We start from the raw sequence: 16,591 nt of genomic DNA, 5'->3' as shown, positions 1-16,591 counted from the left end.
ATTAAATTACTATTAAAGAACTACTTTATTAACTTGGATGTTAAATGTTATAGTGATAAACAACATCAAAGAAAATTATTCTAGTATCTTTTAGTAGTATTAATTGCGGGGGCCCAATATAGAGAATTTAGCTTGCATTAGGCTTGACAAAGGGAGAATGTAAACCAGGGTAGCTATAGCAGAGATTAGGAAATGAAAATCAAGTAGATGATTTAGTTGTGGCAGAAAGGAAAAATCAATATGACTTATGGATGGAGTATATTTGTGAAAGAGGAAGTTAAAGATATAAATAATGAGTCCAGGATTTTAAACATTGGGTAAATCTGGAGGATGATGGGCAATAAACGTAATAAGGAGATCAGAATTCAAAGACAAAATTTCCTGGATTTTCTGTCTAGTTTCCACTAGATTCAGTCTTTGTTGTCAATATGGTTCTTTATTTTCATGGAGTAAAAAACTAAAATCTTTAAAGATGAATTATTTCAATAGCTGAGATCTTGTTATCCTCAGGGAAGGGGGTATATTCATGAGTGATTGTACCACATCACAAAATCATGAGATCCTCTTGCTTGCTTATATATCAAAGTAAAAATCAGCACTGTACATCCTAACTTAATGAGAAAAACAAATAGCTTGCTTTATTAGGAGAACTAGGAATACATTTTGACAATTCTGTAGATTAATTAATGGAAAACTTTATTTTTAGGATTAATCAAAGTTGAAGGGCCAGAAGATATTCTTTCTGTTCATTCATTGCCTTCAAGTCCATTCACTCATCCAGTGCCAAAGGAAACGATATCATCTGTGGAAGACTCTGAAGTGTCTTTGACATCCTCACCATATCTGGCCTCCTCTGTCACTTTAGATCTTGCTAAAGAAACAATGATACCTTTTGGCTTGGACTCTTTGGCCTCCAAAGTCAAAGGCCAATTAGAAGTGAGCACTTTGATGCCAGACACATCCATAGAAAAAGAGTTTATATTTGAGAGTGGTTTAGGTTCAGGGTCTGGGCAAAAGGTGGATCTGATTTCTTGGCCATGGAGTGAGACTTCATTTGAGAAGAGTTCTGAACCACTGTCTAAGTCATGGCTTGAAGATCAGGAATCACTTATGCCAACTGAAGGTATAGATGAGAAATTAGGTATAGATGACAAAGATTCCACAGGGCAAAGTACTGAGCATTTAAAATATGGATATTATGATAGATCCACACACTTTGCAGAGGAAGAGCTCATTGGTGGACCTACTGTGCCCATCTTTGCAGAGACCACAACTGAATCTGCATCTCTAATTCTCTCCAAGCAAATATCAGAGGCACCTGACATTGATGATTACTCAGTTACCAAAGCACCTCTTCTATTGACAGCTATAGCAATCTCTGCTTCTACTGGTAAACCAGAGCTACCATTTCTAAAGAAGGATATGGAACAAACTATAGAATCATCCAGCCGTGAGTGGTTTGACAGCAAGGTTTCAATTATGAAGCCAGATATGCAACCTTTGGGGACCATATTGCCAGAATCAGATGTAGTTTGGGCAAGAACTTCTTCCCTGGGGAAATTGTCCAGAGACATATTGGCAAGTACACTACAGAGTACTGACAAGCTCTGGCTGAAATCTTCCATGACACAGCCTACCAAATTGTCTCCAACCACAAGCTCCACCCTGCTAGAGGATGAAGTAATTATGGGTGTACAGGATATTTCATTAGAACTGGACCGGATAGGCACAGATTACTATCAGCCTGAGGTAATCCCTGAGGAAAATGGCAAGGTTGGTAGTTATGTGGAAATGTCTACAAATGTTCAGTCCACAGAGAGGGCTATTGTGGTGCAACCCACAGAAGGAGGTGACTTGAGTCATACCCAGACTGCAGGAGCTTTGGTGGTTTTCTTCAGCCTCCGAGTGACAAACATGATGTTTTCGGAAGACCTATTTAATAAAAACTCTTTGGAGTATAGAGCACTGGAGCAAAGATTTTTGGAACTGGTAAGCACAAGAAATGAAACATGGGTATTAGTGAATAATCGTGTATGTACTAACCCTCTTTCTCCCAAACATAAAATCTGAGCCAGTGAAAATCTGGTCTGTTGTGCACATTGATTTGTAAATAGCATCATAGTCTACGGTTGGTAGAAAAACAATACAACAGATAGATACAAGAAATGGGAAACACAAATATGGCCTGAAGGTTATATAATAACTTAGATACTGAAGATTGTATTCCATGAATCATGGAACTGAAACAAGTTTACAATTTCTTTTCACATTTTATTATGAGACCAGTTTTCTGTAGGTACTAATAATACCTTGACTGTTGTGAACCTTGGTTTTTGTTAAATGTGTTATTTTTATTTTGGGGGGGGGGCAGTAAGAGAGCACAAGCAGGGCAGAGGCAGAAAGAGAGAAGGGAACAGAGGATCTGAAGCAGGCTCTGTGCAGACAGCAGAGAGCCTGATATGGGGCTTGAACTTGAGAACTGCAAGATCATGACCTGAGCCAAAGTTGGATGCTTAACCAACTAAGCCACCCAGTCATGCCTTGACTGTTGTGATTCTTTAGTGAAACAGAGAGAATAAACTCTCTGTTATCTAAAACTGTCTATGAGTTTCATGGATTCTTAAATATTGCTGTGAAAATCTCTTGACTCTCAACTCTCTTGAGTCTCAAGTGATTGGCAATTTATACTTTTATTGATGAACAGTTTAAATAATTGAAATACTGAATATAGAATTGAAATAGAATATAATGTCAAAAAGTGGGGGAGGGGCTCATTCTTGTTTTTTGGGTGGGGGTTGGTATGTTTTGAACAAAATAGCAAAACCTTGTAAACAAACTGACTACTTTTCATGTATTGTAGCTGGTTCCCTACCTCCAGTCAAATCTCACAGGGTTCCAGAATTTAGAAATCCTGAACTTTAGAAATGGCAGTATTGTGGTGAACAGCCGAATGAAGTTTGCCAAGTCTGTCCCTCCTAATGTCAACAATGCTGTATACATGATTCTGGAAGACTTCTGTACCACGGCCTACCAGACCATGAACTTGGCTATTGATAAATACTCCCTCGATGTGGAATCAGGTAATGGTATTGAATGCTGATGGTGGTTTCTTAATAGAATCCGGTTATTATTCTTGTGCATTTTCTTCTTCTTCTTCTTTTTTTTTTTCTCCTAAATTCTTTTTTTTTTCAATATATGAAGTTTATTGTCAAATTGGTTTCCATACAACACCCAGTGCTCATCCCAAAAGGTGCCCTCCTCAATACCCATCACCCACCCTCCCCTCCCTCCCACCCCCTATCAACCCTCAGTTTGTTCTCAGTTTTTAACAGTCTCTTATGCTTTGTGCATTTTCTTCTATAGTGAATCAAGGTAAATTCAATACTTGTAGGAAAAAGAGTATTATGTCAGGCAGAATCTCCACATCTTGGTAATTATTAAATGATCTCTTCAAAGGACATCAATATCATTCTCTTTTAAAAAGGGTTGTTCACATGTATTACCTTGTTTACCTCCCATTCCCTTTTCTTTTCTTTTTTTTCCCCATTCCATTTTCTACCTGCTCTGTCTAGCTTTCTTTTACTTATCCCCTGGATCTGCTCTACTCATCTCTGAGTTGCCAAACCCAAAAGATTTGCACTCTCTTTCCTTCTATATTACTTTCCTAAGCTGTTTTATCCATTTCCATTATTGTAAATCTTATATAAATGTCAGTAACTCTCCACATTTATTAATGCTTATTTATTTTTGAGAGAGAGAGAGAGAGAGAGAGAGAGAGAGAGAGAGAGAGCACAAGCAGGGGAGTGGCAGAAAGAGAGGGAGACACAGAATTCGAAGCAGGCATCTTTTAAGTAAATTGAATCCTTCTGTCAGCTTCACTGTCTTGAGAAATGAAAGCCATATTCACTCACCTACTTAAGCCAGAAACCTGGGAAGTCATTCTGATAACTCAGTTTCCATCACCCCCAAACTTATATTAATTCTGAAAATTCTAAATATGTCTTAAATCTGTGTACTTCATTATCACCTTTCGTTTGAACCAGTTTCCCCACTACCTGTCTTATTCCCCTCCCCTATACAGACCGCAGCCAGGGTGCTCTTTCTAAAACATCAATCAGATTATTTCACTTCCCTACTTGAAATCTTCAGTGGCTGCCTGATTCAATAGCCATGAGCTCTGGTCCCTATTTTTTTCCCCGTATCATCCAGTGAAACTAACTTCTTTGCTCACCATATTGTACTCAAATTAGCTTGTTTTACTTCTTCAGATTCAAGAAACTTGCAAGAAACTTTGCATATACTTACTGTCCCTGTTGCCTAAAACTCTTTCCCCTCTCTGCTGATTTCTGTTCACCTTTTATGCCTCAGTTCAAATGTTTTTTCCTCAAGATTTTCACTGACTCACCCATAATCTGGATTGGATCTTTCCTTTTAGTCTTTCCTGTAATATAATATTCTTTCCTGCTATAGAGTGTATAACTTTTGTAATAATGATTATTTATGCACATAGTTGCTTTGTGGCTATTTTTCCAGTTGAGCTATCCACAAGGACAGAGACTTGTCTGATTTATTAATCACTTTCTGGCCCAAACCTAGCACAGTATCTTGCATGTAAGAGATACTCAAAAATACTGTGACTGGCTGAAATAAACCATTGTTTTTATTTGGAACATTTGGATGCAGAGGATACTGTTGGATCCTCAAACTTTGTTCTCTTTTTCCTTCCATAGAGAGAACAGTGATTTTGAGTAGGAGTAAGGTGAAATGCCTAGGTTTGTATTTCTCTAGTGCCTTTTACTCTCAAACTGGTTTGGGAGTCAACACTATTCTTTAACTGGGAGAAAAGCCAACATTCTTCCCTTTGAAATTTTTGAAGGAACATCATTCATTCAAAATGAGGAAAGTGTGGGGCAGTGGAAGAAGAAATTAATTATAATTTGGAAGGCCTGGTTTCTTGCCTCTGCTCTGCTGTTTGTCATTTGTGTAACTCCAGATGAGCTATTTTATCTCTGAGGCTTAGTACTTATATGTTAAATCGGGATAGTATTATTACCTGGTCTATATATTTCATGGGGGCTAGTCTAAGGATTAAACAAAAACCATGGGGGCGCCTGGGTGGCGCAGTCGGTTGAGCGTCCGACTTCAGCCAGGTCACGATCTCGCGGTCCGTGAGTTCGAGCCCCGCGTCAGGCTCTGGGCTGATGGCTCGGAGCCTGGAGCCTGTTTCCGATTCTGTGTCTCCCTCTCTCTCTGCCCCTCCCCCGTTCATGCTCTGTCTCTCTCTGTCCCAAAAATAAAAAAAAAACGTTGAAAAAAAAATTAAAAAAAAAAAAAAAACAAAAAAAAAAACCAAAAACCATGCAAAAACATTTGACTACCCACACAAATACAAACAGTTATGATTTATACAACTTTTGCAAAAGTCCACCTACTTCTTTTTAAAGAGATTATAATAGGGGCGCCTGGGTGGCTCAGTCAGTTAAGTGTCCGACTTTGGCTCAGGTCATGAACTCACAGTTCATGGGTTTGAGCCCTGTATCAGATTCTGTGCTGACCGCTCAGAGCCTGGAGCCTGCTTTGGATTCTGTGTCTCCGTCTCTCTTTGCCCCTCCCCTGCTCTGTCTCTGTCTCTCTCAGAAATGAATAAACATTGAAAAAATAAAAAATAGAGAGAATTACAATAAAGAAGTGCGTTCACTTCAGTTTTGTGTGTAACTCACATGTCAGCTGCATGGCAAGTCATCTAGGTTTATAGGGTCACCTTTTCCTTTAATATTCAAATGAACTGGAATCAGCCTCTCCCTTGTGCAGTGTAAAACCTGCATTCACGGCCTTCTCACTCTCACTATCTCTAGGAATTATCCGGGAATTTAAATATTTCTTAATTATCTCCAGCTCTGAGTTAGTTGAGCTGAGTTTCCAGTCACATTTACTTTGACCCATGTGGTTGTTCTTTATGTTAACCCAACGCAGATCACAGTTCCGTTTTTCACTTCCCAGAACACCTCTAACCCAAGGTAGTTGATTCTGTCAGATATTTGCCGATGGTATGAGGGTGATGGAAGAGGCTTTATTGTAGCGTTGCAGGTGGCTTAAGCATATTACTATTAGGCTTAACCATCCTAAATTCCTCAGCAAATCTTTCAAAGGCGTCTCTTACTGGCCAACTTTTTCTCCAGGACCCAGTCAGCTACCATGTTATTCTGGCTGCTCTTGCTGTCTTTCCAGACCCTCTTCACATTTCCTTCACTCTTATTTTCCTGAACCCATAAATCCTTCTCTTAGCATTCTACTGGGGAAAAAAACCAGAATGTATTCATTCTACAATTTAGATCCTGTCTCCTATCTTAAGCTGAGCTCTAAGTCTACCTTTGATTCTTCCAAACAGAGGGTCATGCATTCTGGGCATCCTCACCTTCAACCCGCACAAAGACCTAGAAAGAGACCTTCAAACTACAGCCTTTTATTTACATGATTATATATTAGTCTTGGTTTTTCTCAGTCTGGAAGCAAAAGGGAGCAAGATTTTTTTTTTCCTCTTATACTCTATTTTCCTTCCCTCCCTCCTGCAAAAACATTCACCTATACCCACATAGAATGGCCACGAAGTTTTCAAATTTCTAAGTAGGTATTTTCCTATAGCATGCATATTTTTAGTTAAAAGACTTCCAATTAAAACACTATTTTATCCCAAGATGGACTAGAGACAAGGCTGACTTGTCTCTTGCCTTACTTGTTTTCACGTCATGTTTCAGAAATTTTTGAACTTTTATCAAGAAAAGGGAGCCACACAATACCATCCTTCCCACCCCCTATATACACTCCTTTTCTTCACGTCTAAGATTAGATTATTTTCTCATTACAGAGTGACAAAATGAATACTAGGGTAAAGATGCATAGACTTAGGAAATACACAGATGAATCCTGCATATAGAAACTGCCCATCTGTCATCACATTTGGATGCTCTCCTTGTTATAAGAGCATCTTATTAGTGTCTCTTATATTAATGTCCTAGGGCTGCTATAACAAAGAACCACAAACTGATTGGTTTGTAACAACATAGCACTTTATTCTCTCATAGTTCTGGAAGCTAGAAATCCAAAATCAAGGTGTTTGGTAGGGCCACATTTCCTCTGAAAGCTCTAAGAAAAATTCCTTCCTTGCCTCCTTCAAGCTTCTGGTGTTTGTCGACAATCCTCGATGATCTTGACTTATGGATGCATCATGCCAGTCTCTGTCTCCATCTTTATATGGCCTTCTTTTCTGTGTGTTTGTGTCTCTGTGTTCAAATTTCCCTTTTCTTTTAAGGACATCAGTTATTGGGTTAGGGTCCACCCTAATCAAATATGACTTCATCTTAACTTGATCATATCTGCAAAGAACCTGTTTCCAAATAAGGTCATATTCTGAGGTTCTGAGTGGACATGAATTTTGGGGGCTATACTATTCAACTGCGCTCATCTCCACATTCCTTCATAGGATAAAGGAAAATAAGCTGCAGAGATCCAAAGTCCAAGACCACAGATTTGTGCAGGGTATCTTTAATCTCCAGAGCAGCAAGGAAATCATTGATTCTCAAAACCATATTAGTTTCTCTGGAAACAGAGACTATGCTCTTTATTTTTTTTAGCTCCCCTTAGCCTTTTGGCTAAACTTCATGATTTTTCATCTAGATGAGTCTATGGATCATCTCCACCTATTTCACCTGTCTTTGGTATCTGTGTCACCATTTGCCACTCACAGATTGCTGTTTATCAGTGAAGACATATAGTGGGATGTTCTTCGGTAGGATAGAAGACCCATCATGGTCATTGTCTTGTATCACTTTTGACTTGTTATTGTCATAATTATTTAAAATTTTTATTTTTTCTCATATAATAAAGAAAAATAGTTACTGAAGTCAAAATATTATTGGGAATGGCCTCAGGTGGTATAGGGGTGATTTATTTTTCTCACATTGGCTTCAGCAAATTTCAGATGTTCTTAGCTACTCTTATTGGGTTATATCCACCCCTGAGGCTCCTATCAGTTCTTCTCTGGGCTCTGTTTCCTCATCCCATGTTCTCAGTGTGGAGAACTGGCATTTAGCATTGTATACAGAACACAGGTAGTACTGTAACTACTATAGTAGGTTAGGGTTGGTGCAAATGAATGGTATATGAAAACTATGTTGAATTTAGATTGATAATTACATGGCATGTGTTTTAAGGCTTCCACATGCTTCTTTGATAAAAAATGTAAAAAAAAACCCAGGTCATTGGGTTTTATACTTTAGTTCTGGGTTTCAGAAAATTTGACAAAAGTTCATCAATCCAAGGATGGGTGAGAATTTTTTGTGGTATTGGTGGTGATGGTATACTTTAATGGTTCAGGAATGGGGTTGCCCTCTGGTACTTTGCAGTGGGAGAGTGTTACTGGAGGGGCTTCATGTATCCCAGCCCCTGTATTTTGCCTTTTCTTGTATAATTCTCTGGTTTGTTTGATATTTTAGGTGATCAAGCCAACCCTTGCAAGTTTCAGGCATGCAATGAATTTTCTGAGTGTTTAGTCAACCCCTGGAGTGGAGAAGCAGAGTGCAGATGCTACCCTGGGTACCTGAGTGTGGAAGAACTGCCCTGTCAGAGTCTCTGTGACCTACAGCCTGACTTCTGCTTGAATGATGGAAAGTGTGACATTATGCCTGGACATGGGGCCATTTGTAGGTATGTTGCATAGAGATTTTGGCTTCCCAAGGTTATAGGTAACTTCCTCTGTAGTCATTGTCTACACCTATGACTTTAGGATAATCATAGCAATATTTACTATAAAAGTTATATCTAGGCAATAGATGGATGCCATCTAGTTCTCATGTGAAGACTGGGTCAGTTAATAGGCCTGAATTATACCCAGTTCAATTGGTTATTTTACTTTATACTTTTAGGAAGCTATAAGAAGAACATTATTTAAATATGTCTTACTTGGAGAGTACTTGCAGTAGTTGGTGTTCACTGTGTTGTTAGGCATAAGATTAATACTTTATACTGTGAAGTTTTTGTGGTCCTCTTGGATGTGTTGTTAAAGGCTTTGAGCTGCTCTTGGTCCTACTGAGTATTCAAAAATAAAGTTCCTAAGATCCATTTTTTTTAAAAGGCAGAGCCTAAGAAAGTCCACAGACAGACGAGCAGATTCAGGTAGCCTGACCATTCTCCTCTACTCATTTCCCTTAAACAAAACAGAACTAGTCAACCTCTGAACTACACAACAACTAGTCACATGGATGTAAATGGAGAAAACGCTTAGAATAAATGGGAGAAACATGAATAAGAAGATGGTTTGTGAACATCAAAATGGGTGAATTTTGGTATAGATGCCAGACACAGAGAACATAGGGGGGGATGATCAGACTCTTTTGAATGAAAAAATATAAAGTTGAACTAGAAAACTCCAAGGAAAAATAGTTTTCTGATTTCCAGAGAAATTAATATTATTTTGAAAAGCAGTCATTTTCTTGCTGCTCTGGGAATTGAAGACACTTTTGCCCAAGCCTGGGGCCTCAGGGTTGGGGGAATCTCTGCAGTGTGGTGAAAGGAGATGAGGAGTTCGGAGACTGGAGTCTAGGCCCAGATTTGTTGCTGACTAATTGTGTGATCTCATAGTCACTTTCCTTCGTGGGCCTGTGTTTTGTTAAGTGTAAATAAGAAAGTTAAATAGAGTACTTTCTTTCGGTCTAGTCAGTCTTTTATTTAGTCAATTACAAATCGTCATGGAAGACCTGCCAGGTCGGCACCAGCCATTAATCACAACCTTAAATTGTATAATCACTTAACCTGTTATGTTCACTCCTTTACTGAAGCTTCACATGGTCAGTATTTATTTCACTACCTTTCCCCGGTCCCACCAAAGTTCTGCCATTGTTGTTTTCAGCACAGTGGTTCTGTTTTTGGACTTTGTCTCTTCTCATTACAGATGCCGGGTGGGTGAGAACTGGTGGTACCGAGGTGAGCACTGTGAGGAGTTTGTGTCTGAGCCCCTGGTAATAGGCATCACCATTGCCTCTGTGGTTGGACTTGTCCTTGTTTCGTCTGCTGTTGTCTTCTTCCTCGTCAGGACTCTTCAGACTCATCATGTTAGGAGAGAGAGAGAGAGGCCCAGCAGGTATATAAAGAAAATTGCTCTCTAATGGAATAAAATACTCCTTTTATTCATTTATTTTGTACTTACTAAATGCCCTATTGGATATATGGATCTGGTTGGAGGAGAGGAAGCTATAAAGTTGAATAAAAACATGGTCCCTATCCTCAAAGGGTGTCAGATTGGAAACAAATGTAAACAGGAGTATGAATAAGATGCTAAGGGGCCTAGATGAGGGATTAATTCATTTGGCCTGGGAGAGTGTCTTAGAAGTTTTAATGATGGTTATGATATTTAGCTGGACAGGAGGGTAGATGTTTGCTGGTGGGGGCGTGGTTAATTGAATGAGCATGAGCAAAGTCAGGGAGGCATTCATGAATCTCAAGACACACTGAAGGAATGTCATTGTTGAATGTGGCCAGAAGGCCTGTTTTGCCATTGGGGAGGAATTAGAAGGGTGATGGAACTGAGGTGAGACCTCTGTGTGAAGACCAGATCTGTTAGTTTGTTCCCTTTTGGCTCTTACCAGTGGTAATTAGCTAGATTGTAAATCTGGGTAAGAATCTGACAAGAACTAAAATCTGTTTCTCTGTTTAGTAGCTTCATTAATGGGGGAAATGAAACCTGCTCTTCCTAGTAGGATAGAGATTCAAAGACCTTTTAGTTGTTATGTGATCGTGATCCTTGGTTTTACTTTGCTTCTGTGCTACTCGAGTCTGTAAGATCTGCTGCTTCAGGTTCAGGTTACCTGTCCTCATTTTCTGGCATGGCTGGGAGACAACTCTCCTAGGTTCCTAGAGCACCCAGGACATACTTCCATCATTGTTGTTACATTTTTTTTTATTATTTCTGATTTTGCTTTAGAGTGTATTCAGGACAGGGTTCCAACAAACTCTTTGTGTCATCAGCATCTAGAACAATCCTAGGCACATAATCGATGCTCAGTAAATATTTGTAGATCTGAATGGAATTTCATTGAGGTCTCCCTGTATTTACTTTTCTATCAAATTCTCTGTTTACTGATGCAACTCAGGTTGCATACTGATTTTGACTTGCATACTCTGGGAATGATGGAACTGTATTCATTTAATGAAATACTGTACGGTGAAGGACATATTTCCCCATCAACATTTATTGACAAGCATTTTGGGGCAAATAAAGACAAATAAGACATGAAATAGTCATTCCATAGGGCACTTGCCATGTAGTTCAGGAAATGATAACACCTGATAAATAATATTTGAGATTGATCTGAATATTTTTCATAGTTACCTCCCCACATCTGTATCCAGCTCACCTCTTTTTCTTGCCCAATAGAAATCGTGCTTCAGGTAAATAGTCTTTGAAGTAGTTGAGCATCTGAAAAACCTCAATCAACCATACCTTTGTTTTTTTGCTCCAGCAGGCAGCCTGACAGCCTCTCATCAATTGAAAATGCTGTGAAGTACCCTGTGTATGAAAGCCATGTAGCTGGACCTGAGCAGTATGAGGGGCCCTATCCTCACAACCCCTTCTACAGCTCTGCAAGTGGAGAGATGATTGGTGGTCTGAGCAGGGAAGAAATCAGGCAAATGTATGAGAACAGTGAGCTTTCCAAAGAGGTAGGTAACTTTGCTTTTCTGTTGCTGCTGCTGCTGCTGCTGATGCTGCTGCTGTGTGTGTGTGTGTGTGTGTGTGTGTGTGTGTGTGTGTGTGTATACACATGAAAGTACATGGGCCTTAAGAAAGAGTGAAAAATATTTCCTGGTCAGTTTTTTACCTCATGATATCTTCCAGTCGATGTGGTATGCAGGGGATATGCAATTCTGAGCTATACCTAATTTCCCCCTCCAGTGCTTTCTTTTTCCATTATTAGCAAATGCTCTCTCTTTCCTCCCTCCTTTCCTTAGGAATATATGTCTGAGTTATCCAGAGTGGTTCATGCAGTAACCAAACCCTCATTTCTCTGAAAAGGCCATTCTGTCCTATAGCTCTCCCCTGGGTAGCCCAGAAATCCACACTTCCTTATAAAAAATGAGAACTCCTTCAAAAAAAGCTGCTGGGGTTTTTCTAATGGTGTTTTTTTCTTTTCTAAGGAAATTCAAGAAAGAATGAGAATTTTGGAACTGTATGCCAATGATCCTGAGTTTGTAGCTTTCGTGAGAGAACATCAAATGTAAGCATTTGTTGCAGTCTCTTATGCAGGTTCTTAAGCTGTGCCTTAGAATAGTGCCACCAGTGTGGGTACATAACATAATTCCTGTCCTCATGACATGGGTTCTGGTGATAACCAATGCTTATTAACTGATAAGTGAGGAGGGGAAGCCGCCGATACATGAAGGGACTTAAGATCACAATGATAACAAATGGTAGAGAAGATTTAAAACTATCTGTTCTGACCTAGAGATTCCTGGGCTATGTTGTATTTTCTCTCTTGTTACCACAGAGAACACCTGTGATTTAATGCTCTAAAATATTTTTCATGGACAGTTTCTATGAAAAGCACTTGAGCAGCCAAAAATCCTCACACATTTCAATGTTTCCTTCCATTGCCATCTTGGTAGACAGTTTTTAGTATGCTTTGAATTACACAAATCTCATTAAAGTATTTATCTCTTGCTTTTATCAAGTTAATCTTACATTTCCCTCTTTCACTTTCCATTTGTTTTTCTCAGCATGCATTTTGGGCAAATTCTGTAACTATTTTTCTCTGTTCCTCAGGATCCATAACCATACTTGGGTTACCAAAATAAACTATCGTGGGTCACCTAGGTGGCTCAGTCATTTAAGTGTCTGACTGGCTCAGGTCATGATCTCACAGTTCATGAGTTCGAGCCCCGCATTGGGCTCTTTGCTGACAGCTTAGAGTGTGGAGCCTGCTTCAGATTTTGTGTCTCCCTCTCTCTAAGTCCCTCCCATACTCATATTCTGTCTCTCTCGAAAAAATAAAATAAAAAAAATAAACTATCTTATAGAGAGGCCATTATGGGCATTAATTGAATATATGATGACTGAGATATAATTTGGCTTTGATATTTGTTCCTGCTGCCCTCATAAAGGTACTTCCTCATGGATGGGGTTCCACTGAGGCCAGATATCTTTGCCTGGCTTTTAGAAGAGAGAAACCACAGCAATTCATGCATGCTTGCAGAAGAAATTGATAAAGCGTCATGATAACACACATGGCCTTAATGGGAGCCTCTGCCCCTTTGCTCTGAATCCCTTTGCTCTGATAAGCAGTCCTTCACTTATGGTTCCTCTCTGATAGGAAGGGATTAATTAGAACCTAAGGAAACTGAAGAAGATGGTTTTTAAATTCCAAGTACATGGTGAAGATTCCTTTAAATATCTCTGACCATCTGACTTGGTCCCTGGGAGGTGCTGCCAACCTTATTGAATATTGTTAGAGCAATATTACCAGGAAACTGCCTTTCTTTTTTTTTTTAAACTTGTTTTATTTTTTATTTTTTTAAATTTATATCCAAATTAGTTAGCATATAGTGCAACAATGATTTCAGGAGTAGATTCCTTAGTGCCCCTTACCCATTTACCCCATCCTCCCTCCCACAACCCCTCTCATAACCCTCAGTTTGTTCTCCATAGTTATGAGTCTTTTCTGTTTTGTCCCCCTCCCTGTTTTTATATTATTTTTGTTTCCCTTCCCTTATGTTCATCTGTTTTGTCTCTTAAAGTCCTAGTCCTCTTATGAGTGAAGTCATATGGTTTTTGTCTTTCTCTGACTGGCTAATTACACTTAGCATAATACCCTCCAGTTCCATCCACATCATTGCAAATGGCAAGATTTCATTCTTTTTGATTGCTGAGTAATACTCCATTGTATATATATATACCAGGAAACTGCCTTTTAAAAACCAGGACTCCCCTTCATCCCTACAACTCTGGCCAGAAGATTACCTATGGCTCCATTTCAGTGGTATCCAGAAGAAAGAACATAACTGATGTTTTTGTCTTTCCTAAGACTCTTTATAAGCCTCTTGGAGCCACCTGCTTGAATGTGTTCTCTCAATTAAAAATGCATTTCATTTAGGCTAAGACATTCAAAGAAGGGATTCAGGAGACCCTAATTAGCGACACACAGATTAATTACATGCTTCAGTTTCTTGTAACTGCCTTTGAAACATGCCTTTGAAAAATGCCTTTGAAACTACCAAAAAAAAAAAAAAATTCCATGTGGTAAAGAATATTTAAATAAGAAGATCCAGTGAAACAAAAGAAAGTCCACATAAACACTATAACCTTAAGAGGGATGTTCATTGAGGAAAGATGGCATTGAAAAAATGTATGTAAATTCATACATTTTCAATTTCACTTAGTCTCAGCATTTTCATCTACCAGTAGCCCAAGAAAATGTTCATAGACTTGATTTAGGATTCATAAAAACATTACGTGATCTTGATAGAGTGGGGTTTTTTTTGGTGGGCGGAGGCAGTTTGTTTGTTTTTTAGCTCAGCAAAGCACAGGACAACTTTCTGCAAAGAAAGAAAATAGAAAATGTTGGTGATCTTAGGAATCATATGTTGGTGATGTATTATAACAAAAGTGAATTTCAGAGCATTTCTTGCTTTTTCAATTAATTGTTCTTTGTTTTTTTCATGGCAGGGAAGAGCTTTAATCAAAACTTTTATTATGAAACTGATCAGAAGCCTAGAGAAGATGAAGATCACTTGTTACCTATGTCATATAATTAACCTGGATTTTGACCTCTGTTGGAAGAAGAGTGAAAAAATTAAAAATTAAAAAATTAAATTTGGGGACAAAATTTTTTCTAGCTTAAAATTTCAGAATGTAGTAAGAGATGTGACCATTTTTATACCTACAAAGACCAAAAGCTGTATTTAAAGACTCAAAGCTGTATGAGTTCTGGGAAGTATTCTACAAGTAAAACTTGGGCCTAGGAGTTGGGACTGAATTCATTATCTGTTCTGAATCTCGAAAGTGTGTCTTAATTGTGGCTCAGGTTTTCCTGGAAGCAGATAACAGGAGACCATTACAGGAGAAGGCAGGCTCAGTAACAATATTTTGTAGCATGTTTGTTATTGTTAGGTGGAAGGAGAAGCCTTTGAAGTAGTTTTAATATAGTTTATAGTCAGACATTCATCCACATAAAAAATACCAAGTTTTTTTGGCAATTACACTATTGAAGAAAAAGTAACCTTTTTGCTGTAGTATAGAGTTAGGCTTGTACTTCAGTTTCCACCAGAATTTTGAATTTCCTGAGCATATGAATCAAGACCACATTATTGTTAAGTATGTCAATATCCTATTTTTTTTAGTTGTCAAGGGCATTACATATGTATAATTTTTAAAAAATGTTTATTTATTTATTTTGAGAGACAGCATGAGCTGGGGGTGGGGGGCAGAAAAGGGTGGGGGGAGAGAATCCCAAGCAGGCTCCACACTGTCAGTGCAGAGCCCAGTGCAGGGCTCAATCTCATGAACAGTGAGTTCATGACCCGAGCCGAAATCAAGAGTCAGATGCTTAACCGATTGAGCCACCCAAGCGCCCCTCATGTGTATAATGTTTAAAGGGTTCCCATTAGACTACAGATTAATTTAATTATGTGGACAGGGAGGGAGTGAATGGGCATTGGGTCAAGGCCACAGCACTGAGAATGTATTTGGCCGATCGATGGGTGGGCTGAGTCAAACTAATAGGCACCCTGACTCTTCTTTGGCTATCTCATGTTGTCCTAGGCAAGTTCTGGATCTTCTCTAGTTCCTGGTGTATTAATTTGGAAAGCAGCATTTAACTACCTCACATAGTATAGGTTAGTATAGGTTAGCTTCTTTGCATTGCTTTTCCTTTGTATAATAACTCGTGTCTAAATTAATTCCTGCTTACGTGAAATGTGACAGGACTTTTATTGCAATTAAAATTGTTTTTAAGTATATAGGTAGGAAATGTCCACATCTTATATAAATTTTAACTGGAAATGGAAGTTTTCCTCTTTCTCTCTAGTATGTTTTTGAATGGGTAGCTTTGGAGGGGGCAAGGAGAGGGCCAAATAGTCTTCACTATTAATATTAAATTGCATATACAAAGAGCTTATTATTGATAAAGCTATTTCATGTTAGATGTCTTCATATTTGCCAAAAACAATCTTGACATTTCGATTTCTTTCTGACCAGATATAACTAACCAGGATAGATTGACTATACGATAAGATACTTGGTTCACTTATTTTTTTTTCTTAACTTTATGATTGCCAATTGCACCCATTATGAGGCCACCCAAAACTAAAGCTCTGAGTGCATGCCCCAGTAAAGCCATTGAAAGCCTAGAAGATTCCCAGGTAATTTACAAAATATGTATGGTATGTGTTTGTATGAAGGTGGTTCCCTTATCTCAGCATTGTTTTTCATTCCCTACTCACTTAATGGATTTTCTACAAGTTCAGTATAGGTCCAAGTCACTGCTGGGACATTTTGTACTGGGCTCATTTGAAAGGTAATTGATAATGATCTTTAAAGCATTATAAA

At 38.6% G+C, this 16,591-nt stretch overlaps 1 protein-coding gene across 2 annotated transcripts in view; it reads left to right on the top strand.

Moving 5' to 3' along the window:
* Positions 1-15,388, top strand: part of IMPG2 (interphotoreceptor matrix proteoglycan 2) — a 91,526-nt gene extending 76,138 nt beyond the window's left edge. Inside the window, exons 13-19 of one of the 2 annotated variants that reach the window (XM_049628089.1) lie at positions 707-1,989; positions 2,861-3,080; positions 8,493-8,703; positions 9,947-10,135; positions 11,514-11,712; positions 12,187-12,266; positions 14,711-15,388. In XM_049628089.1, the coding sequence (XP_049484046.1) occupies positions 707-1,989; positions 2,861-3,080; positions 8,493-8,703; positions 9,947-10,135; positions 11,514-11,712; positions 12,187-12,266; positions 14,711-14,723 (2,195 nt within the window). In that variant the 3' untranslated portion in view covers positions 14,724-15,388. The remainder of the gene's footprint in view (positions 1-706; positions 1,990-2,860; positions 3,081-8,492; positions 8,704-9,946; positions 10,136-11,513; positions 11,713-12,186; positions 12,267-14,710) is intronic. The other variant, XM_049628088.1, reaches the window with a different exon arrangement.
* The last annotated feature ends 1,203 nt before the right edge of the window (positions 15,389-16,591 follow it).

This window comes from Panthera uncia, chromosome C2 (genome assembly GCF_023721935.1).
Source record: "Panthera uncia isolate 11264 chromosome C2, Puncia_PCG_1.0, whole genome shotgun sequence".
In the NCBI taxonomy this organism is placed as follows: Eukaryota; Metazoa; Chordata; class Mammalia; order Carnivora; family Felidae; genus Panthera; species Panthera uncia.
This window is presented reverse-complemented; position numbering and strand designations above follow the sequence as displayed.